Below are 23563 nucleotides of genomic sequence, written 5' to 3'. Positions count from 1 at the left end.
CTCAAAACGTTTCAGATTTATCAACATTTTCTTTTGCATAATTTAGTTGCAGAATTTGGGAGGAAACAAGACAAAAATTCTCTGTCAATTCTCCCATGCAGATCACTGTTGGTGATCCATGGTGCAACTAATCTACTGAATTTATAAACTGCATGCAAATAAGAACCGACCATTCAAATTCAGAAGGAAAAGTCATTTTACTCTGTGCCATGTAGCAGTTGGTAGCAACTTCTCTTCTCTTGGAAATTCACTGAAACATACAATTTGACCACAGTAGAATGTTTAGGGTAGCTAATTTTTACAGGAAATCCTATGTAGCAAAACTTCAATAGTAAAAGATTTAAAACTAGCTTTCTACAATATTTTTCATGTATTAGATTTTTATTCCACTCATCTCATTGATACTGTGACTCTTTGAAGGATTATGAACTCATTGAACACAGCTTTGGAAGCTGACTGTTAACTACTTGTTGTCATAGGTTAAAAATGATTTTTATCCTGAATGCAGTTTTCTTGGCAACATCCACATTATTGCAAAGTTCAGCAGCATAGAGAATACGGAAAAAAAACAATGTGAGAAATACTAATAACACCAAGCTAATGTTAAGCCATTTTAAATCTAATTTCTTACACCACAATCAATTTTAAGAGTAACTTTTCTACTAAAAGTAAATGGAATTTGGAAGCACTTACAGTAGTTAGGATTGCAACGTGTTAATATCCATTCATAAAAAAGCATCAGTGTAAGTTTAAAATATTCAAAATATCATATTAGTACACTTTCTTTGATAAAGATCTCATTGTATTCTTAAATTGCTTTGTTTTAAAGTATCACTATTACTTCCAGGATAAAGTACAGCTTTTTCAAATTTTAAAGGTACCTAAATAAGTGTGATTGCACATCTTTGTCTACATATCTAGTAATAAATTAATCAACAGAATTTAATTCCAAGCAAGCATGATAATTTAAGTTATGGTTAAATTCTCCTTTCACTGAATATTTCCTGTTGATTTTCAATATTTCTCTACCACAAAGGATTCAAACATCTTCTGTAACCAGTGACCTTTTTATTCAAAGCAGGCATTAAACTGAAAAAAAACTTTTTAATAAGTTACTGTCCAATAGAACTTAGGCTGCTTAATTCCTTGAAGAGTTATTTTATTATTGCTTGATAAAACATAATCACTAAAATCATTTGTATTAAGTTTCATTTATTGGCATGGTTCACTTATATATATACATGGTGGTTTCACAAAATGGGAAGCGGCTGTCCATAAGTATACCAACGAGTTGTCATTTTTCCTTTTAGAGAATGGGTTCTGTAAAGAGAGGCAAATATACAGTAAGAATTTAAAGCAGCATAGAATGTGAATTAAAATTGAGAGCTTGAGAACTAATATCAATGTACCAGTCCCTGTATTTTTTAAGTATTATCCAATTAAATCATTCCATTGCTTCAATGAGCTGATATGCAAAAGGTTAGAACCTGGAACCACTGAAATTGTTTCCACATCTTTGAAACACACACACGAACCTCCATCTTCCTTTGATGTATTTCCTTTAGCAATTGTTTTCAGCACTGGGAGTCGACTGTCATAGGGACAGACCTATACTGAAGCTGAATAAGGCGACAGATGTAGGATGAGGCATTGTGAAAAACTTGGATAAGACAGAACTGCACGAAGCTTCTCTTTACCTTAGCATGCTAGCTATTTCCAGTGCTGGAAGTTCCACTTCAATTGGTTTTTGTATATAAAACAAGAAAATCTTGGCCATTGTCTGAGAAGGCAAAATTCATTGGAATAGCCTAACAGGAGGATAAGTAAAATGGTTTCTGCCCATCTAGTTCTGTTCCTTGCAAACCATATCCATTCAGTACTCTAGTCTCTCATCCATCTATTTAGACACCTCCCTCACAGAGAGAAACTGAGTGGCATAAAAAGTTAAAAACACAGAAAATTTAAAAGCGAGGCAAGAATGGTTTAAAGTTTACCATTAAAAGTTAAGTAAAAGGTGAGGGGATCAGCCTTCAGAACACTAGCCAGCCTCACAGTTATAGCACACTGAAGATGGTATTTAATTTCACTGTATGATGTGCAATGACAATAAAGTAAACTAAACTTAACTAGTCTGCAAGCACCAAGCAAGATAGCAGAGACAGGACTTTAAATATTTTCAAAAGGCTGGGAAAGTGGGGATCAGTCTCACCTCCAGCAGAAATGAGGGGAGCAAGTTCCAAAGGACAGGAGCAACAGCAGAGAAGGCTCCCTTCCTAGGCCCTGCCAGTCGGAATTCTTTGCCTCCCTGGGTGGGATGGGCTGATGTAATGGGGTAAAGAAAGCTCACTAGGTAATTATAGGTAATCATGATACATTTCTCGCTGGAACTTTGAACGAAATATCTTGATTCATCAAAAACCAATTCGTAATAACCAATTAAATCACAATTTTTATGGCTGCATAATCCGCATAAACTGAATAAGACAAGATACAGTTTAATGCTGTAAAACTGTATACAGATCTGAGGGAAACAGAAATCTCTAGAACTTCTTTACTTACTTGTGTCATTCCTTTTTGGGTTTTATAATTTTTACATGGCTTCCAGCTACTTTCTCTGCCTCTGTTTTAAACTGAGGTTTCAGGGCTGCTCTTACTGCTTTTGCACAGATCTGAGAGTAGCGGATGTAGCTGAAAGAAAAAAGAATATGGATCAAAAGAATATCCATCTCCTGAAGTTAACAGCTATGGAAAATTAGAAAAGCACCCTAGAAAACTGATTATAAACCAGGGCTTCTAATAAAATGGGACATAGTGCCTCAGACATTTATTCAGAGGCACATTCTGAAGGTGATACTGAAGTCAACTGAAAAATGGCCATTGACAACTCTACTCTAAATGTTAATTCCGTTAAAGCCCTCTAAATTGACGGCCTTTACCCCATCTTCAGGTGTTACTGGTTACCCTCACAACTGTCTATAAGCGATAGTGGGTTATTTTCCATCTTTCACACCTGTGATGCATCATCACCTAGCTTTTTCTCAGCCTGTCTTGAAGAAGTATTTCGCAACCTCCCCCCATGCCTGTAGAGAAAAGTTTTCAATCAGTGTGTGCTACCTACTCATACCTACACCTAAAAAGGTAAAGGTTCCCCTCGCACATACTTGCTAGTTGTTTTCGGCTCTGGGGGCGGTGCTCATCTCCGTTACAAAGCCAAAGAGCCAGCGCTGTCCGAAGATATCTCCGTGGATATGTGGCCGGCATGACTAAACACCGAAGGTGCACGGAACATTGTTACCTTCCCACCAAAGTGGTCCCTATTTTTCTACTTGCACTTTTACATGCTTTCGAACTGCTAGGTTGGCAGTAGCTGGGACAAGTTACAGGAGCTCACTCCATTACACGGCGCTAGGGATTTGAACCGCCAAACTGCCAACCTTTCTGATCGACAAGCTCAGCATCTTAGCCACTGTCCCTTATTACCTACACTAAGTGGACGCTAATTTCACAACTGATAAAAAAGCTATGAATGGCGCAAAGAGCCATGGAAAGATACATGCTAGGTATAACAAGATAGAAAGACCAGCAACACATGGATTAGGGAACAAATTAAAGTATAGATCATCAAGAGAGTAAAAACACGGAAATGGAAATGGGCTAGTTATATAGCAAGAACAATAGATGGCTGGTGGACCAAGGGCAGTCGTAGAATAGATCCCACTTGACCAAAAGGATCCACGAAAGAGTCCTAAAACAAGATGGATCAATGAGATCAGCAAGTATTGCGGGCCCAATTGGCAAAAGAAAGCTCAGGATCATATGGGTTGGAAACATGCGGAAGAGGCCTTCATCCTGTAGTGCAAGGGTCTCCAAACCTTGGCCACTTTAAGACTTGTGGACTTCAATTCCCAGAATTTATTTGTTTGTCAAACATGTACAAGATAACAAGTATAGGTATGAACATAAACATGAACAATACAGATAAATGGGGGCAGTAAGACAGGGACAGTAGGCACGCTGGTGCGCTTATGCACTCCTTTAAGGACCTCTTAAGAATGGGGTGAGATCCACAAGAGACAGTTTGAGGTTGAAGCTGCGAGGATTTGAGGCTGTAACATTGGAGTCGGGTAGGGCGTTCCAGGCGTTGACCACTCTGTTGCTGAAGTCATATTTTCTGCAATTGAGTTTGGAGCGGTTTACCTGGAGTTTGTATTGGTTGTTTGCCTGTGTATTATTGTGATTGAAGCTGAAGAAGTCGTTGACAGGCAAGATGTTACAGCAGGCAATAGATCGGACCGCAGGGGCGCAGTTCTAGATTGTTCAGGCCCAAAATTTCGAGCCCCTAGGCATAGGGAATTCTATTGTGGGTGGAGGTTCTATTGTTAATTAATAATAATTAATTGTTAATTAGTTAATTAATTTCACATTAATTCCATTGTAGGTGAATTCTGGGAGTTGAAATCCACAAGTCTTAAAGTTGCCAAGGTTGGAGACCCCTTCTGTAGTGGATAAATAATGGCTAAAATGACAATAGTGATAGCACTTAGACTTAGGTATATAAGTCTTTACAGTACTTTACAGCCCTTTCTAAGCTGTTTAGGGTCAGCATATTGCCCCCAACGATCTGGGTCCTCATCCTTGATAGATGACAGGTATCTCTGTCTGGGAATGAGATTTTATTGGGGTCCCCCCCTTCCCTTTCTAGAACCATAGAATTACAGAGTTGGAAGGGACACCTTGGAGGTCATCTAGTCCAACCCCCTGCTCGAGCAGCAGAGAGTGTCTATTCCAAATATTAGCCTCTACCTAGGGTCGAACTTACAGCCTCCTGATAGTGAGAGGCGAGAGCTCCACCTCTAGGCCACCGGAACTGAGGATTAAAAGGATTTAAAAAATTTTTTTTAAAAAGGATTCTGCATTAAAAGGATTTAATTTGCAAGATGGAGAGGAACTACGGAAGCTTTACGAGAGCTTTCCATCTAAGGCGCCCGAACACCAGGGGATCGGCGGTTTCACAAGACGAGCCTGGGGGGGGTGGGAACGAGGGTATTGGGGCTGCCCCTTCCAGCCGCCCACCTACCTGAGCCCCGCTTGCCTCCAGTAAGACACCATGACGGCTGCTTGCTTGGTCGAGGAAATCGCCCGCCCAAGGGCCGCAAGGTCGCCCAGTCAAACAGCGGGAAGCTGCTTCGCCGGAGTCTAACCCGGAAGTGCTGAAAGACCCGGAAATGAAAACCAAGTCGACCAATCAAAACTCACGTCGCATCGATACCCCGTTCGACTGACTGGCTATTTACGGTTCGGCTATTTTCATTGGTTGCGTGAGCATAAAACCTTCGATGAGCGTAAAACCTATCCTCTGGAGCAAAGTTGGCTGAGGAATTCTGGGAGTTGAAGTCCACAAGTCTTAAAGGGGCCCTGGTCTGGAGGAATCGAAGAATTTCGCCCACGTGGTCTAACACCCTCTGGGGATCGCAGCGCCGCAGAATTTGGAAATTCTGAGTTGTTGGTGGCGGTGGGTTCGTTACGTATTGTTGCATTGATTTATTTTTCTTAACGTGTTTTACATCTTTTATTAATCAAAGTTATCAAATTTCTACACCACCCATCTTTATCTGAGCGACGCTGGGCGGTTTTAGAAATAAAAAGCGTAACGCGATGTGGAAAACAGAATTAAAAAGCAATTAAAAGCGAAATTAAAATCGCAGGTTAAAAGTTAAGAGGCGGAGGGAGCGCCCTCAAGCATGACCATATTAAGAGCAACTGCATTCTCTTCGCTGATGATGTTTATTTATTTTATTTTTTTATTTTTATTTATTTTGATTTGTCAATTGTTTACAAGATAATAAGTACAAGTGTATACATAGTTGTGAATATATGAAATGGGTACATATAAGAAAAATAAAAGAATAAGAGAAACAATATGTAAAGCTCTTCAATACCACATAAAACAATATGTAAAGCTCTTCAATACCACAGACAATACTGCTACCCTACAAAAAGATCTTGACTATGTATCAGAATGGTCAAACAAATGGCAACTTCAAATCTCAACAAATAAATGCTCTGTCTTACATATTGGAAAAAAAATCAGAAAATAAAATACAAGCTGAATAGTCAAGATCTTGTTGATGTTCCAAGCTCTGTAAAGGACCTTGGAATACTCATCTCTAATGATCTAAGACAGTGCTAGAGCCCACTGTAACTACATAGCCAAAAAGGCATTAAGAGTTGTTAACCTAATCCTACCTAGCTTTTTCTCTGGTAATATCACACTACTAACTAGAGCAGGGGTGGCAAACCACGGCCCGCTGGCCACATCCGGCCCGTTGGTCTGTCCAATCCGGCCCGCCCCTGAAAAATATAGCTGGGCGTGGCGTATTGCCCTGTGTCGCGTGGCCAAAGCTGCAAAACAGTGTGGAGTGCTCTCGGGTAGGAAAGAAAAGAACTTTGCAAAGGCCTCGGCTGGGAGTTCGAAATCACGCTCGAGTGCGACCTCTCCGAAGGTGAGTCCCCGCCGATCCCCCTTTTTTCCGGGCTTCAGGCTTAAACTTTGCAAAGGCAAAGTTTGCAGGCTGGAGCGTCTTCCCGCCGAGGAGTGGGAAGGTTCCGCCCGGTGGGCGGGCGGGCTGCTTAAACTTTGCTCGGGCGGCACTTTAAAAGCCTGCTCCCAGCACCCGAGCAACTTCCCAGCAACTTGGCTTCCTTTAACTCGCGGGCGCTCACGCCTTGCCCCGAGCCGCGCAGCGGAGAGGAAGCCTGGCGGGCGGGCGGGCTGCTTGGAGGAGGCGACCGGCGGTGCTCTGGCAGCAGCAACAGGCAGTTCCGCCCGGCTCCGCTCAGGTGTCCGGCTGGGGCTGTCAGGAGTTGCTACCGCCGGCGCAGCTCAGCGCGGCTCCAGTCCTGCATTGCCTTGGGAAGGAAAAGGCAAAATCAGGAGCCGCTGAGCCTGAGCCTCCGGTGCCGCTGCTCCGTGCAAAGCACCGCCGCGGCTCTTCCTTTTTGCCTTTCCCTTCCCGAGGCAACGCGGGACTGGAGCCGCGCAGAGCCACGCTAGCGGTAGCAACTCCTGACTCGGGGCCTCCGAGGGGAGGGGAAGGAGAAGGGTGGGGGAGATTCCCAAAATCTTGTGCTGACCCGGCCCGTATGTCAAATTTTAAAAGTCAATGCGGCCCCCAAGCCAAAAAGTTTGCCCACCCCTGAACTAGAGCATACAAAACATTTGCTAGACCAATACTCGAATACAGCTCATCAGTCTGGAACCCACATTACATATCTGATATTAACACAGTTGAGAAAGTCCAGAAATATTTTACAAGAAGAGTTCTCCACTCTACTGGTTGTAGAATACCCTTATGCTACCAGATTCAAAATTCTAGACATAGAAAACCTTGAATTACGCCGTCTTCGGTCTGATCTAAGTACGGTATATAAAATCATACATTGCAATGACTTTACCTGTCAATGAATACTTCAGCTTCAACCATAACAACACAAGAGCACACAACAGATACAAACTCAAGTTTAACCGCACCAAACTTGATTGCAGGAAATACGACTTCAGCAACAGAGTGGTCAATGTCTGGAATACTCTACCTGACTCTGTACTTTCTTCCCCAAACCCCAAAAACTTTAGACTGTCTACTATTGACCTCACCCCTTTCCTAAGAGGTCTGAAGGGGGCGTGCATAAGCGCACCAACGTGCCTACCGTCCCTGTCCTATTGTTTCTTTTATTTTTCTTACATGTACCCATTTCATGTATTCATAACTATGTATATACTTATACCTATTATCTTGTAAGCGATTGACAAATCAAAATAAATAAATAAATAAATAAATCCCAAAATCTCAAGACTGTAAAGCCTACAAACTTGAAATTTGGCACATATGTTCCTCTTGGCTTCTAGGTGCTTACTAAGAAAGGATTTTTCAAAATGACCATTAGAACGCTAGTATTTCCTATATTATTATTAACATGCTGATGCTAAGGAGTTCTACTCCCCCTCCCCACCTGAAAAGAAATCTGTTTCAAATGCAAAACACAAAGCAGGAGAGGAGTTTCAGTTTTAGTTTCACAGCAGCAACCAGTTTTAGTACAGAACAGTTGAGCTAAGCCACTCCCAGGCTCCTTACTGTCTCCTTGCTCACACAGCAAATATTGTTTCAGTTTCCAAACAGCCCTCAACTCTCACACACTGACAGGACAATAGCCAGATGAATACTGATGGATGCTGGTAAGCAGAGGCACAATTCCCCCCCTCCCCTTATTTTCCTTCCCCAAAACTAAGACTGACTAGTTTTGTAATGAAGCACAGGTATAGAGCTACTACCTTAATATTCCTTCATTGTGCTATTTCTTCAGCAACACCAGCCCTGTGGGTGAATTGGGATGAGATTGTCCTTGGTGCTATTGTAGCTTGGTGGCTTGCATGCAGATGTTTCGTTACTCAACTAGTGTTAGCTGAAGTGACTGGCCCAGTTACACAGCTTTCAAAACTTAAATCCATGTATTTTCCTCACTGGTGATGTAAAATTGGGACCGCACTATGTAACTGTGCAGTGCTGATTAGCACATTTTCTTTGCTTCTGTATACAAGTAGTCCTCCACTTACAACAGTTCGCTTAGTGACTTTTCAAAGTTACAACGGCACTTAGAAGTGACATATGACCCCTTTTCACACTTATGACCATTGCAACATCCCCATGATCATGTGATCTACATTTGGATGCCTGGTAACTGGTTCATATTTAGGATGCTTGCAGTGTCTTGGGATCATGTGATTACCTTTGTGACCTTCTGACGAGCAAAGTCAATGGAGAAGCTTAACAACTGTGTTACTAATTTAACAACTTCAGTGATTCACTTAACAAATGTGGCAAGAAAAGTGGTAAAATGGGGCAAAACTCACTCAACAAATTTCCCAGCAACATAAATTTTGGGCTCACTTATGTTCATAAGTTGAGGACTACCTGTAATCCTTACTGACCCAAACTGAGGGCTCTCAGCTTGTTTTGGTGGGGACCAGTGATCCCTGCACATCTTAATTTTTTTTTTTTTAAGAGAAACTCTCCATTGCTCTGCTTTTCATTTCAGTGGAGTTGCCTTTTTTCCCCATGACAATTGAATAACTATTTGGGATCCTAGTAGATATGCCTGAACATTCTGTTTGACTTATAGCAGTGCTTCCCAACCTGAGTAAATTATCCAAAATTGGGTGGTTTTTTTCCTTTGGAAAACAGCACAGGAACCCATTACCCAATCATAACCAGGACTTTTTAAAATTTCCATTTAAATAATAAAGTGTTTTGCCTACATTGGGTAAAAGAAGCTTTCTGATAATTGGTTTTGGATCGTAAAAAAATTGGGAAGCACTGATTTAGATTAACAAGGCATTCTGTCAAACCTCCTCTCTGTAACAGAAGATACTTCTCCAAAGCTACTCTATTCTCCAGATTTAAGAAAATCATATAATTGTTGAATTATAAAGTTGGATGGAACCAGAAAACCTCTGTAGTATTCAGGAAAATTAAATTAACAAGAGGTGGGACATCCAGTCACTCCAGATGTGGAAAATGCACAATTGTAGGTAAACTGTTCCACTATTGTCCAATTCTTACTGTAAGGATATTTTTACCTATTTAAATAAATGTAGGTACCTGAAACTTGTATTCATTATTTCTGGTGTTAATTTCTGTGGTAATATTTTCTCTATAGCACATTGACACACCTCTTCCCTCAGTTTTCTTCACATTGAAATAATTTCCTTTCCAAATTCCAAATTAAAAGCCAGCTTGGTTAAGGTCGCAGATTAGAAATTGGGGGACTGAGAGTTTTACAGATAGTCTTAGACCTATAACCTAAGTTGAGATTGGAATTTCTTGTCAGTCTTAGATGAAAGTGTCTTACATGAAAGTGATGGTGAAAATAGGAGAGAGCATTATATATGCTCCCCTGGGTTGCACAAAATGAAATTGGTCTATAAATCCAATTAATCAAGAGGCCTCGGGATCAGAATGTGTATCTGAGCCCATACAATGACTGTTAATTTGTTACAGGAGAGTTTGTTTATGTTGCTTTTAACTATTGTTAACTGCCCAGTGCCCAAAGGCATACACCTGAGATGAGTGGCCATATAAACTGAAACAGTGAATGAATGAATCAATGACCACTCAGTGCAGAGCCATTAATACAGATTCTCAGAATGTGAGTAGCCAGCCAGTTGTGGAGCTATCATATGGAGCCAAACAAACTACACTTTAATGTCCCTAATACTGCTAGAGGATTAGGGAAAAAAATAAAAAAGGCCTGATTGGGAAAAACAAAGAAAAGCAAGTCATACATAATTTAAAAAGGAAATTGAATATATGTAGAACTTCGGCAAAGAGTAGCCACAGGCTGCCACTTTGACTTTCTTAAATGTATTAAAGCTTCTGACCAAGACAGATCCTTCCCACATACACCCACCCCTTTGGATTCAGTTTGTTTCTATTGTCTGGATGAGACCTTCTCCCCATTCACCATGGTCAACCTGGGCTGCTGCCATTCATCACTCAAGGAGGAGTATTTGACATTGAATTAAAACAGAGATTAGAGTATCAAACATTAACCTTTTTTAATAACATTGTCTCTATAAAATGTTTTTGAAGTTTTTAAAAATGAAAAAGACAAAACATAACCCAGTAGAAAAATATTTTAACATTTAAATGCATTGGTAAATGTTTGCAATCACACCTCACCTCACAAGAATAAGTACCTTTTACTGAAATATTAACTTTTAAAACTAGCTTCAGGTCCATATTACAGTATTTACAGACATTCTTAAGAACAAAATATTAAATACCGCAGATGAGACTATTAAAGGAATCAGAATTCAGAAATTAAGATATGTCTAGAACTCATTAGTTCTTGCCATTTATGACAGATACCAGAGTTCTACTATTGTCCTGCTCATCAAGGATACTTAAATTTTACATTGTACCTGTATCACAGACATAAAAGCCTTTTGGGTTTTCCAGTTTTTGACTACATAAATACTCCTCTGTGAAGAAAGGACTACTTTGAAATTGTAAGGGAACTATTCTTTTACTTATGGAATTTAGATATATTTGTTCTGAAGTACCTAGACTTCTGTAGATAGAAGGTAGGGCAGTATGGATATATAGTAAGGAACAAAACAAAATCTGTTTACGTGTGTATATGTAAAGAGAAACAAAGTATAATTTAAGAGACTTCAGTTGTCTGGAGTACATAAATCATGATTATGCATTTTAAAAGGGAGGAGTGATTTCTTCCTAAGAATGTAGTTATTATACAATTTTTGATTCTTAGAAAATGTGGGACCAAAATGAATTAAGTTGAACAAGTTGCATTGTTCAACAATTTAACTATCTTATCAACTAGAGACTTTGAAAAACTGAAATTGTAAGCCACTTTTAGTTCGTATCTAATTATATAGCACACAATTTCTGCCACATTCAGAATAAGTTTTCAAAACGGTGGAACTTCTGTAAACATGAATGTTAAATATCAAACTTCTCAGGTTAGCAAATGGTAACTTTCATGAAAACAGCCTATAAAAAAACACTTTAGATCCTATTTCAAGTAATAGTGTTTGTTCTTCAAAGCCAAACCCTGTAACAAACTGCTCAAAATCTTGTGCCCAGAATATATTCTGCAAACACATGAACTGTCTTGAATGCCTGCATTCCAGTTTAAGGAATGTACAATTCAACAGAAAGCCATGCGTCCTACCTTCATGTACAGTTCTCTCCAAAATTTTAATTTAAAAATCTAAACTACAGATCTATTTTTTAAATAGGTATAAGAATAAATATTTCCAGCTTTGAGGAAGCTTGAAAGTGTTCCTTTCAAATTGTTAGGCCTAACAACTTGGTGTAGCTTCTATACTATTCTTCCACAAAGGCTGCTGCTGCCATTGGAGATCTCATATTTCCTCTTGCTGAAGAAGTGAATTCTTCTATTTCGGCATTAAGTTTGCTGATTACCCATTCCAATGCTTCACGTCCCTGTTGAAGACACACCTTTATTGAAACAAGTCCAAGTATCTCAGAGGTCATAGTAATTTACAGAAGTGAAACTGATCATAAATATGAATTACATTGGTATTACTTTAACACTTAGAACCACTAGGTGAAAGGGTGTAAAGTCTCTGTGTTGAATTAAGAATAAGACTTCTTTTTGTGATGGCCAATTTTTGTTTTTAAAAAATGCTGTTTGCTCAGCCTTTTGGAAGCATTTAATTTATATTATCTATTGGCAGCTACCTTTTGTTTTTATTGTGATACATTTTAATCATGGTGTGAATACCTTGACTCAGAAGAAGGAAAAAGAAAACATGCATAGAGTCATGGAAAAACAGATCAACCCAAAGGAAAAGCTACCCATTGTAAATGTAAAACTGATAGGGAAAACTGACCCCCAAAAAAGATATCACATATGACTATCTTGATGTTCAAACTAAATAGAGGCAGCTTAAATAGATAATATAAAATGTTCAAACTAAATAGAGACAGCTTAAACAGATAATATAATATGAAAGAAGAATCTAAAATTGTGAAAAATTCCACTAGGCCATAAAAGCTTCTTGGGTTCTCTTGCCTCTTAAACGGGAGTGGGCAATGAATTTCCCCAAGGGGCCACATGAGAAACTGGAATTGTTGTGGAGGGCTGCTGCTCTTCCCTCTGCTGCCATTGTTCCATCCCCGTTGCAGCTGCCCTGCCTGCACCCACCACTGTGGGCCAGACAGGGACCAGCCAGCGGCCAGCAGAGCTGGCGGCAGACTCGGACAGTGAGGAGGAACATGGGCCAGTCCTGGAGTCTGGGGAAGGCTCTGATGAGTGCTCTGCATTGGAGGCAGAGATGGGGCCAGGGACGCCTGACAGTTATCAGCTGTCTTCGGAGTTGGAGATTAGTGGGAAAGAAGAACAGCTGGAGCCTGTTCCCAATGTGCGCATGCTCAGAGCTGCCAGGAGAAGGGAACAGTTAAGGAACAAGGGTTGACTTGGTAGTAAAGGCACAGGTGGATGGTGAATGGCGCCTCCCATAAGGAATAAAGAGGAGCGAAAGGGGAGTGGTGTTTGCAGGAGACAATTAGTTCATTTAATTAGGGTGAAGATTTGTGACTCCTTGCCAAGTATTTTCTGGTAAAGCGCTATGCTTGGAAGCTTTCGGCCTGGCAACTCTCCAAGCCTGATAAGGTCTATAGTTCTAAATCACTCTTGAAAGACTGTTTGCTGGGACTTTGCTGGATATGAATGAGAGGAATTCACATTAGCCTAATAAAAAGAGGCTTTATTGGGATGAGGAGTCTGCTTTGTGATTTTGTGAAGCCTATAGGTCAGAACAGAATCTCTGTTAACTTTTGCAAGGATGTTTCTGGTATGACATCATTAATTTTGATTGTAATGCTTGAATTAAAAAAAAATCCAGTTTTCTACTTCAACACTTCTCAAGGTGACTGGGGATAAATATAATTCTTCATAATACTTTTGTTATGCTTATCATCTATATGATCAATATTGTTACCTTTTCAATTCTTATAAACATTGATTAAATGGCTAAAAGTAATACATTATCAAAACAAATTCACAGTAAAAAAACCTGTTGCAGGATCCAATCTGGGTTAGTCAGTGGGATCAGAGGTGTAATCGTCTGAGGTTTCGGACTCATGCTGGAGCCCATTCTCAGGGTACGTCTCTCTTATTAGAGCTTAGAGGATGAGCTCCAGCACAAGTCCAAAAGCTCGAAGACTAAACCCAGATTGGTCCTGCAATATGTATCCAGGGACACATATGTTTGCCTTTATTTGTGAAAATAAATCTAATTTAATCTCGTAGGTGAATTACTTTTATTTATTTTCCCTACTAACAAATGGAAGAGGGAAGAAATCATTCAGGGTATCCTTAAGTTTGAAGTAGGTAATATTCATAAAATATAACACAGCCATTAATCATCTCATATTTTCATTCCATCTCAACTCATCCACTATTCTCTCCCGTCTTCTCAAAATAAGTTGGCAATACGTACTTTTTTGGCATTAGAAGAAATTGTGTTTTCCATTAGTCCTTCTAAGTAACTGCTGAGACTAACTCCTTTTACACAGATGGTTGCTTCTTGAGTCAAAATAGTTCTATGGAAAAAAAATAGCAATAGTTTATCAATTTCTCAAAAAGCAATCAGAAGCTACCTTTGTTCTTCCTATATCTATTAAAAATTACACATATTACAACTACCACCAATCAATTTCCATAGGGATAGTGTTCACAGATACACTAAGCTAGTAGGGAATGGGTAACCAATAATCTCAGAATTGTTTTAAACACTAAGGTGTGTGTATGCATTTCTGTGTTTGCGTGGATGGCTCTTGGAATTCCTTCTGACAAAGGTTACTGAAGAGAGTACTGTTTTCTACCTTAATAATACACTGCTCAAAAAAATAAAGGGAACACTTAAACAACACAATGTAGCTCCAAGTCAATCACACTTCTGTGAAATCAAATTGTCCACTTAGGTAGCAACACTGATTGACAATCAATTTCACATGCTGTTGTGCAAATGGAATAGACAACAGGTGGAAAGCATAGGCAGTTAGCAAGACATCCCCAATAAAGGAGTGGTTCTGCAGGTGGTGACCACAGACCACTTCTCAGTTCCTATGCTTTCTGGCTGATGGTTTGGTCACTTTTGAATGCTGGCGGTGCTTTCACTCTAGTGGTAGCATGAGACGGAGTCTACAACCCACATAAGTGGCTCAGGTAGTGCAGCTCATCCAGGATGGCACATCAATGTGAGCTGTGGCAAGAAGGTTTGCTGTGTCTGTCAGCGTAGTGTCCAGAGCAGGGAGGCACTATCAGGAGACAGGCCAGTAAATCAGGAGACGTGGAGGAGGCCGTAGGAGGGCAACAACCCAGCATCAGGACCACTACCCCTGCCTTTGTGCAAGGAGGGACAGGAGGAGCACTGCCAGAGCCCTGCAAAATGACCTCCAGCGAGCCACAAATGTGCATGTGGCTGCTCAAACACTCAGAAACAGACTCCATGAGGGTGGTATGAGGGCCCAACATCCACAGGTGGGGGTTGTGCTTACAGCCCAACACCATGCAGGACGTTTGGCATTTGCCAGAGAACACCAAGATTGGCAAATTTGCCACTGGCGCCCTGTGCTCTTCACAGATGAAAGCAGGTTCACACTGAGCACATGTGACAGACATGACAGGGTCTGGAGACGCCGTGGAGAACGTTCTGCTGCCTGCAACATCCTCCAGCATGACCGGTTTGGCAGTGGGTCTGTAATGGTGTGGGGTGGCATTTCTTTAGGGGGCTGCACAGCCTTCCATGTGCTCACCAGAGGTAGCCTGACTGCCATTAGGTACCGAGGTGACATCCTCAGACCCCTTGTGAGACCATATGCTGGTGCGGTTGGCCCTGGGTTCCTCCTAATGCAAGACAGTGCTAGACCTCATGTGGCTGGAGTGTGTCAGCAGTTCCTGCAAGACGGAGGCATTGATGCTATGGACTGGCCCACCCATTCCTCAGACCTGAATCCAATTGAGCACATCTGGGACATCATGTCTCACTCCATCCACCAACCTCACGTTGCACCACAGACGGACCAGGAGTTGGGGGATGCTTTAGTCCAGGTGTGGGAGGAGATCTCTCAGACCATCCGCCACCTCATGAGCATGCCCAGGCGTTGTAGGGAGGTCATACAGCACGTGGAGGCCACACACACTAGTGAGCCTCATTTTGACTTGTTTTAAGGACATTACATCAAAGTTGGATCAGCCTGTAGTGTTTTTTTCCACTTTAATTTTGAGTGTAACTCCAAATCCAGACCTTCATGGGTTGCTAAATTTGATTTCCATTGATAATTTTTGTGTGCTTTTGTTGTCAGCACATTCAACTATGTAATGAACAACTTATTTAATAAGAATATTTCATTCATTCAAATCTAGGATGTCTTATTTTTGTGTTCCCTTTATTTTTTTGAGCAGTGTATATAGTACAGATAGTGCTTGACTTATAACAATTTGTGACTGAAGTCACAATAACACTGAAAAGTGATTTTTGACTGTTTTTCACACTTACAAGAGCCGTAGTGGTGCAGTGGTTAGAATGCAGTATTGCAGGCTAATTCTGCCAACTGCCAGGAGTTTGATTCTGACCAGTTAAAGGTTGATTCAGCCTTCTATCTTTTGTGGTTGGTAAAATGAAGATGCAGATTGTTGGGGAAAATATGCTGACTTTGTAAACTGCTTAGAGAGGGCTGTAAAACACTATGATGCGGTACATAAGTCTAAGTGCTACTGCTACAACCATTGCAACATCCACATGTTCACGTAATCAAAATTCAGGTGCTTGGCAACTGGCATGTACTTATGATGGTTGCAATGTTCTGGGGTCATGTGGTCTCCTTTTGTGACCTCTTGAAGCCAGATTTACTTAATAACCATGATACTAACTTAATAGGTGCAGATTCACTTAACAATTGTGACAAGAAAGGTTGTAAAATTGGGCAAAACTCACCTAACAACCAAAATTTTGGATTCAACTGTGGCCTTAAGACAACTATATGTCTGTATATGTCTCAATATATATGCTAGGGATGCCATCATTGAAAAAGAAAGGGAAACATCAAGATATCCTCCACATGCCTCCTTACTTATGTTTGAATTCTGGAAATGTGTTTGACCCAATCCTCTGCACAAATATTAAATGTGGCCTCAGTCACAAATATCCATCCCAACAGAAGCATACAACCTGAATTTCAGGGTCACAGATAAATCCTCAAAGCCTTATTTAGGCTCACAGAGCCCTCAAAATGAACTAAATGTATAGTTTTTGATATGACCATAAAAGAAAAAAAATAAACATATAGAAATTAACCATAATTAACCATATTTAAGTAGAATATTATATATAGATAGTTGGGCTGATTGCAGCTTTGCACTCTACCACGCCCTGAACTAATGCATGCCACGATCTCCCTCACCCTTCGATGCTCCCCTGCATTCTGCTTAGTGAGCAAAGCAGTCATGTGGATGCCTTGACTTATGACCAAAATTCTGGTCCCAACTGTAATTGTAACTTGTATCAGTGAAAATCGTATTTGGGGGCAAAATTCCTTTTCTGTATTCACAAATATCAAATAGGTTATTACTATCATAAACTGGCATTTCATATTTGTTTAAGTTTGAATTAAATTACCATAGATTATACCTGTAGCATTTAGTTTGTTTTTATTATTGGTTCAAGTGTGTTGAGCAGTATTTTGATTATTTTTAAATGATCTACTGTGATTTGCTGAAGTATTTCACACAATAAAGATAAGTAGAGTAAAATTCTGAAAATACATTACTTACTTTTCTGGCTCTTGAGGATGTGGCTTATAAATTAGTCTCTCATCTACTGACACCAGGTTTGTAAATGAAATCTATAAGAAATTTAATTTAAGCTTCAGCATGAAAAAATAATCCAGTAAATACAATTAACTTGAGACAGCATAATTTAATAAGCATAGATTATATTGGCTTCCTCAGATACAAATTTCATTGTACTTTCTCATAAGACCATGATACACAAATGCATTATGATCTATAGCTATAATAATAAAGTAATCCATTTCACTTGGGGGGATACCATTTTAGAAAAGACGGTCAATTTTACAAAGTACAAAAAGATAGTTTCTGAGAAAAATCTGAAATTCTAAGGACTTTAGAAGGAGTATCTTTCTAGCATTCTGCCACCTCTGAAGAGATAGTTGGAAGTATGACTTACAGGAATTAAGTCTACTAGAATGTTTAAGTTCATTTGTGTAATACTTACATTAATAGACTTGAGCTCCATTATTTTCTCAACTGGGTCAACTACAGAGTGCTCTTGAACATAGGTTCTCATTCTACAAGCACCAATAAGCTAGAAGATAAATATAGCATTAGCTGCATTGTGACATAAGCACAGCATCAAAAGCTGAATTACATTATGCTATTTCGGGGGCATGAAATAAAAGAAGAAACAATTTGAAATTTTTGCGCCGAGTTTCCCTTCCATAAAGGTTTGTTTTAAAATATAAATACGATTTTCCTGCTTTTCTACCGTGATTTAATTGAACCTCTTTCAAGCCAGCATGTGAATCAAATGCGTACACCCTTTATAATTGTACAAAATTCAATCATCCATTTACAAGTGTGGCATGCTCTTGATATGTACCCACAATGGAAAAATTTCTGAAAGACTCAATGGGTCATGAGTTGTCTAGTATACATATATATGCATAGAAATATATAAATTAATAAATATCTATAAACTAACATTTCTTTCTCAATTTATAAAACTCTTCTGCATTTAAGTTGCCATTTGTATAAAAACTGTCCTTATACTTAGTATGTTGCTAAAATTGAAATTACTCGACCAACTAATTTTCATGCTGTCCAAAACAGCATAAAGGATGTAATCTGAGGAAAAAAGAAACAATAAAACAATTCAACTTGCTGTAACATGCAGTTGTTTATGATGTAACAAGCACAATGGATTCATTCATCAGCTATAAGGAGCTGTTGCACAATCCAATGTACCAGTCACCTTTATTATAAAAAATCTAAATGAATACGCAATAGTAACTTTCTGTGAGAATTTGGTCTATATTCAAATTCTGAATACCACTTGGTTATAGAAATATTCACCTTTTGTATATTAAATAACAGACATTCTAAAGAAAATGTAATGCAATATGCTACAATGTGGACTATATGCTATATTTTGTAAAACCAAAGTCAAATGACGTACATTCAAGAAAACCGTTGAAAGCCCTAACTGGCACTTACTGATTTTACAATGGATGGCATTCCCCATTCTGTACTCAGCAGCCGGTGGCTATGTAATTTTCCATTAGTGTCTACATGCCGGTCCAAAACATCAACTCCAACTACGCTGGGATTCATGGGATTGGGGTATTTCTGCATAGCAGCTGTAGTAACAGTCTTCCAGGGGTGACTATAAAGCAAAAACAAAAATACAAGGATGGCCATCTTTCATTAGACTACATGACACATAGATAGGCAACCAGCGATTAGCAAGCTGTTTGTTCCTCAGGGGTCAATTTAAAAAAAAAAAAATCTCAATCCTCTCCAACGTAGTCTGACAACAAGCCATATGTTTTTTGGTGCATGGGTATATATTATCAAGCCTCCAGCAAGCTTAATTTAAGTACTTTGCTCATAATCATTTCAAAGCAAAATGAAAAATGTTTCAAAGGTTAACCCAAAGATATTTTTTCAAAAGGCAACTGGAACATATTTTGTTTTTTGTTAAAAGATTCCCCATCCAAGAAGCTTCTTCAATTCTGAACGAATGGTGATGTTTAAAAGGTTAAAAATTAATAATTATTAAAAATTAATATTCACCCAATATCATCCCACATATACAACTATAGGCTATTGTATGGAGAGATAGACAGAAGTATAGTGAAAAAGATAACACTCTTCTCCCTGCAAAATATATATAACCTTCAAATTCAACAAATACTTTCACCAAAACATACATCTAGCCTTTCCTTCAGGGGCTCCTATCAGCCTACATAGCATTTCTAAAACCCTGTTGCAGTAGGCTGAATTAAGAAGCATCATATGTAAAAATGCCTCTCTCCCACACCCAATCCCCTAGAACTGAAGTATCTGACAAAACAAGATGTAAAACTAAACTGAGTTACAGAAACAAAAAAGCTACTTTAAGCAGCTCAAATACATAAAATTAGTTACCTGAGTTACAGAAAACAAAAAAGCCACTTAACAGCTCAAAAACATAAAATTAGTGGGGGGGGGGGGGGGGGGGGGGGGGGAATAACATTATATATTCTGTCAAGTCGGGAAAAAGATAAATTCCAAGTTAAGTGACGGAGATCTTATGCACAGAAAAGCTTTCAATGGCTAGTTCTGTTTACTTGTGTTTGTTTCTGGGTTAAAAGTAATAGCCTCACCATTTACCTTTACCTCAAATCAAGTACTAAGAGGCTCCTTCAGCAGGTGGTAGCATCTAGCTGACCTTAGATAACAAGGGTTGTGTCTCTTTACTTAGATGAGAGAACATCAGGAAATTCAAGGGCTGAAAGGTTGACTAGTAAGTTGAATAAACATCAGGGAAGCTTATGGAAACTGCTCCAATGCTGCTGCAAATGGACAGCAGGAGCCAAACTTAGCTGAAGAGTACTTCTGACCTTTCACTGAAAAGCTTAACAGGGTTCTACAGCTCAATTGCCTGGATCTGCATCCACTTTCAATTTCATAACGGAAAAAAACATAAGACAGTGACTAGGACTGTTCAATTGACACCAGAGAGATCCAGATTCAAAATCCATTCTCAACTGTGGAATCTCATGGGGTGTCTATGGAGTCAGCCACACTCTCAGCACAACTTAGAGAGTTGTTGTTTGGGGAAAATTGAAGAAAGTGTGATATGTTTGAATGGAAATATAAAACAAACAAAATACATTGTGTGCCCAAACCTAAGAAACTTCTAAAATAGTTCATATTAAAATATGTACGAAACTGGATCCTCCACAGAACACATTTTCTCTATTTAAAAAAAGGACACAAAGAACAAGAGGCTGTAGACTATAAACTAAGAGAGTGACAGACAATATATGATCTAAAGTAGGGTGTCCAATTCGTGGGCCATATGTAGCCCTGGGCAGCTAATAATGCAGTCCCACAAGATAATGAAAAATATTAAAAATAAAGGAAGTTTCTTATTTATATCCATTAACTATATATTTTATAAGTAGCCCAAGAGAATTCCTCTTTATTCAATGTGGCCCAGGAACGGTAAAAAGTTGGACAATCATGATCTCAAGGTACATGTTTTCCAGACATACATGAGGTTCCCCAAAATTTGAACATTTCCCAACCTACTGGTATTTTGAAGGGTCTTAAAGACCTAACTTTTCCCCCAGGCCTTTGGAAAGGTCAACTGATGCCTCTTTCTTCTGGTTCCCCTCTGGATTTGTTTTCTTTGCCATCACTGTTCTTTTGATTTATGCTATTTTGGGAGGGGGTTGTATTTTTTGTTTTTAAATGTTTTTAACAATTGTAAACTCCCAAGAGTTGCTGTGAATTTAAATTTATATAAATTTAACAATATAATTTCTGAAAAAGATACAAGGAAGAGTAAAACATTAGGCATTAATGTTTAATCTTAACAGACGACTTTGGGAAAATGACAGCTCTCTTCAAATACCTGAAGGATTCCACAGTTAAGAGCTGTCCTTTATTACTCCAGACAACTGGCCAGGGAATAAAGAACTTAAAGTGGAAGGAGGTTTTTGGTTGAAAGTTTAGAAAAAGCTTCATAAGAACAATTCGACACCTGCTGAGGATGGCAGGTTATGCTCAAGCAGAGCCATTTGCCAAGATGCTTTAATTTGGATTCTAGAACTAGCAAGGGGTTGGTTTTAGAGTGGCCTAAAGGAATCCTTTCAAGTCTACACACCTACCTAGAGAAAGAGAGAGAAGGTAATACTGTAATTTCCCAGGACAACTGCTCTGTCACAATCATGCTGTAAACAAAAACATAACTGAAAGCTAAACACTAGCATTGTATTATATAATTCCTGCTTCTGAAAAACAGTCAAGCTCATATCTTCAGCTTTTTCTTCTGCCCCCCCCCCCCCCACCTTTCCCAATCACAGTGTTTATAATCAAGCATACTATATGTACATATCACCATTTGTCCTTAAGGCTAGGACAAGGTGAAAAGAGAGAGAGAGAAAAAAAAACTAGATAGTCCTCGACTTACCACAGTTCATTTAGTGACTGAAAAAGTGACTTATGACCATTTGTCACACTTATGACCAGTGCGGCAACCCCACGGTTCAAGCGATCCAAATTCGGATGCTTGGCGCTTCGCTCATATTTATGACGGCTGCAGTGTCCCAAGGATCACGTGATCCTCTTTGGCGGACCTTCTGACAAGCCAAGTCAACAGGAAGGAAAAGCCAGATTCACTTAACCGTGTTACTTACTTAACAACTACCATGATTCACCGTGGAACCACTGTGGCCTGGAAGGTCATAAAGCAGGGCAAAATTCACTTCACAAATAGCAACAGAATCGCTTGTATAGCTTCGCCAACCGAAATGGTTAGGCTCCATTGTGGCCATTAAGTCGAGGACTACCTTGCACTGCTCTCTGGCCTTTGGGAAAGAGACGCCGGGAAGGTTTTGCTCAGCCCAGGGAGTGACTATGTGGCCTCCCCAAAGACAGGTGCGGTGTTACCCCACCCTTCTTCGAGATCCCCAAGGGCAGGGGTCTCCAACCTTGGCCACTTTAAGACTTGTGGACTTCAACTCCCAGAATTCCTCAGCCAGGTGGCTGAGGAATTCTGGGAGTTGAAGTCCACAAGTCTTAAAGTGGCCAAGGTTGGAGAACCCCTGCCCAAGGGGAGACCTCGAGAAAGAAAAGGAGCCGAGGATTGCAGGGCTCCGAGTCTTCTCCCAAGCAAATGCAGGTGGCTTTGACACCCGCGAACCCCGTCACCCGGCCTTGGGAGGAGGATGGGCCCTGTAGTCCCACGCCCTAAGAAGCGGGGGGAGGGAGCCCGCACCTTCTCCGCCAAGGTCAGCCCTGGCGGATTTCCCCGCGCCGAGAGATATATGGAGGAATGAATGAGCTGCCGAAGCTGAGGGCCGCAGGAAGAAGAAGGCTCTCCCCGGGCCCTCCAAGCCTTCGCTATTCCCCTCGCAGGGAGGGAATGGGAGCCTGGTGACGCGACCCCCTCGCCCTCCCGAGGAACGGCCGCTCCTCCGACGCCTCGGCCACTGACTCGAAGGTGTGCTCCGAGGTCCAGATCTTCATCGTGATGGGCGGCGGTGCTTCCTCGCAACCCTCCGGGGAGACGCTGCCTCCGCCAGCCCGCCGACACTGACCAGGAACTCGCGGCGAGGGAACGTCGCCGAAGAAGCCGGGCGAGGCGGAGACCCAAAGGCGCCTGCGCGGTTGGCGCGAGGAGAGGCCGCAGAAAAGTGGGTGAGGCCAAGCCTCAGGGAGGCCTCGGATAGGGCGGCTTCCTATTGAGGGCCGGTGACGTCAGAACTGAAATCAACGTTCCCTTTTTTTTTTTCCACCCGGCCTGCTGGGAGAGCTGCCCCTGCTGCGCCTGCGCGAATAAGTAACGGTCTGGCTTAAATTTGGAGAGAGATGCCCGGGGTTGTGGGGAGAGAAGATGGGCATTATTTTTTCCCCTCCATCTATAGAGATTCTTAGTCATCCAGGCCATGGTTGTCCCAAAGGTGTTTTTTCAAGAGGCAACTGGACTTCCTTTGTTTTTTCTTTGAAGTCGTTTCCCACCATCCAGTCAGAACTGAAGAAGCTTCTTGGATAAGAAGCGAAACGTCTTCAAAGAAAAACCAGAAAGTCCAGTTGCTTCTTGAAAAAGCACCTTTGGGACTTCAACATTTCCATTAATAACATCCCCAGCATTTGTGGCCTTCAGAACCTCAGTGAAGTGGACCACAAACATACGTACTTATACACTGCTCAAAAAAATAAAAGG

At 40.5% G+C, this 23563-nt stretch overlaps 2 protein-coding genes across 3 annotated transcripts; both read right to left on the bottom strand.

Annotated features, from left to right (window-relative positions):
* Positions 1-1195: 1195 nt before the first annotated feature.
* Positions 1196-5198, bottom strand: ATP5F1E (ATP synthase F1 subunit epsilon). The gene is made up of 3 exons (XM_026664911.2): positions 5078-5198; positions 2560-2688; positions 1196-1320 (listed from the first exon to the last, which is right to left on the bottom strand). Exons 1-2 carry the CDS (start codon positions 5107-5109, stop codon positions 2565-2567), a joined length of 156 nt encoding a protein of 51 aa, XP_026520696.1. The 5' UTR covers positions 5110-5198; the 3' UTR covers positions 1196-1320; positions 2560-2564.
* A 5392-nt stretch (positions 5199-10590) lies between these two features.
* Positions 10591-23001, bottom strand: PRELID3B (PRELI domain containing 3B). Of its 2 annotated transcripts, none has more exons than XM_087959243.1 (6): positions 22835-23001; positions 18844-19012; positions 17846-17935; positions 17383-17453; positions 14048-14150; positions 10591-12026 (listed from the first exon to the last, which is right to left on the bottom strand). In XM_087959243.1, the coding sequence occupies exons 1-6, from the start codon at positions 22864-22866 to the stop codon at positions 11907-11909; spliced, it is 585 nt and encodes a 194-aa protein (XP_087815369.1). In that variant the 5' UTR covers positions 22867-23001; the 3' UTR covers positions 10591-11906. The 2 variants fall into 2 exon arrangements, with proteins under 2 accessions (XP_087815369.1, XP_087815370.1); XM_087959244.1 differs by lacking the exon at positions 22835-23001 and adding an exon at positions 20232-21660.
* Between the last annotated feature and the right edge of the window lie 562 nt (positions 23002-23563).

The sequence above is a fragment of the Notechis scutatus genome, chromosome 3 (genome assembly GCF_049901735.1).
Source record: "Notechis scutatus isolate UNSWTSFEM ecotype Mainland chromosome 3, rNotScu1.2, whole genome shotgun sequence".
NCBI classification, from domain to species: domain Eukaryota; kingdom Metazoa; phylum Chordata; class Lepidosauria; order Squamata; family Elapidae; genus Notechis; species Notechis scutatus.
Note: the sequence above shows the minus strand (reverse complement) of the source record. Positions and strands in the feature narration are given on the sequence as shown.

Coding starts and splice junctions, on each gene's coding strand:
- ATP5F1E (XM_026664911.2), bottom strand. CDS start 5,109: ATGGTGTCTTACTGGAGGCAAGCGGGGCTCAG. Junction 2,689..5,077: donor TGGAGGCAAGCGGGGCTCAG/GTAGGTGGGCGG, acceptor TTTTTCTTTCAG/CTACATCCGCTACTCTCAGA.
- PRELID3B (XM_087959243.1), bottom strand. CDS start 22,866: ATGAAGATCTGGACCTCGGAGCACACCTTCGA. Junction 17,454..17,845: donor TGGAGCTCAAGTCTATTAAT/GTAAGTATTACA, acceptor AATTTCTTATAG/ATTTCATTTACAAACCTGGT. Junction 14,151..17,382: donor CATCCTCAAGAGCCAGAAAA/GTAAGTAATGTA, acceptor TTTTTTCCATAG/AACTATTTTGACTCAAGAAG.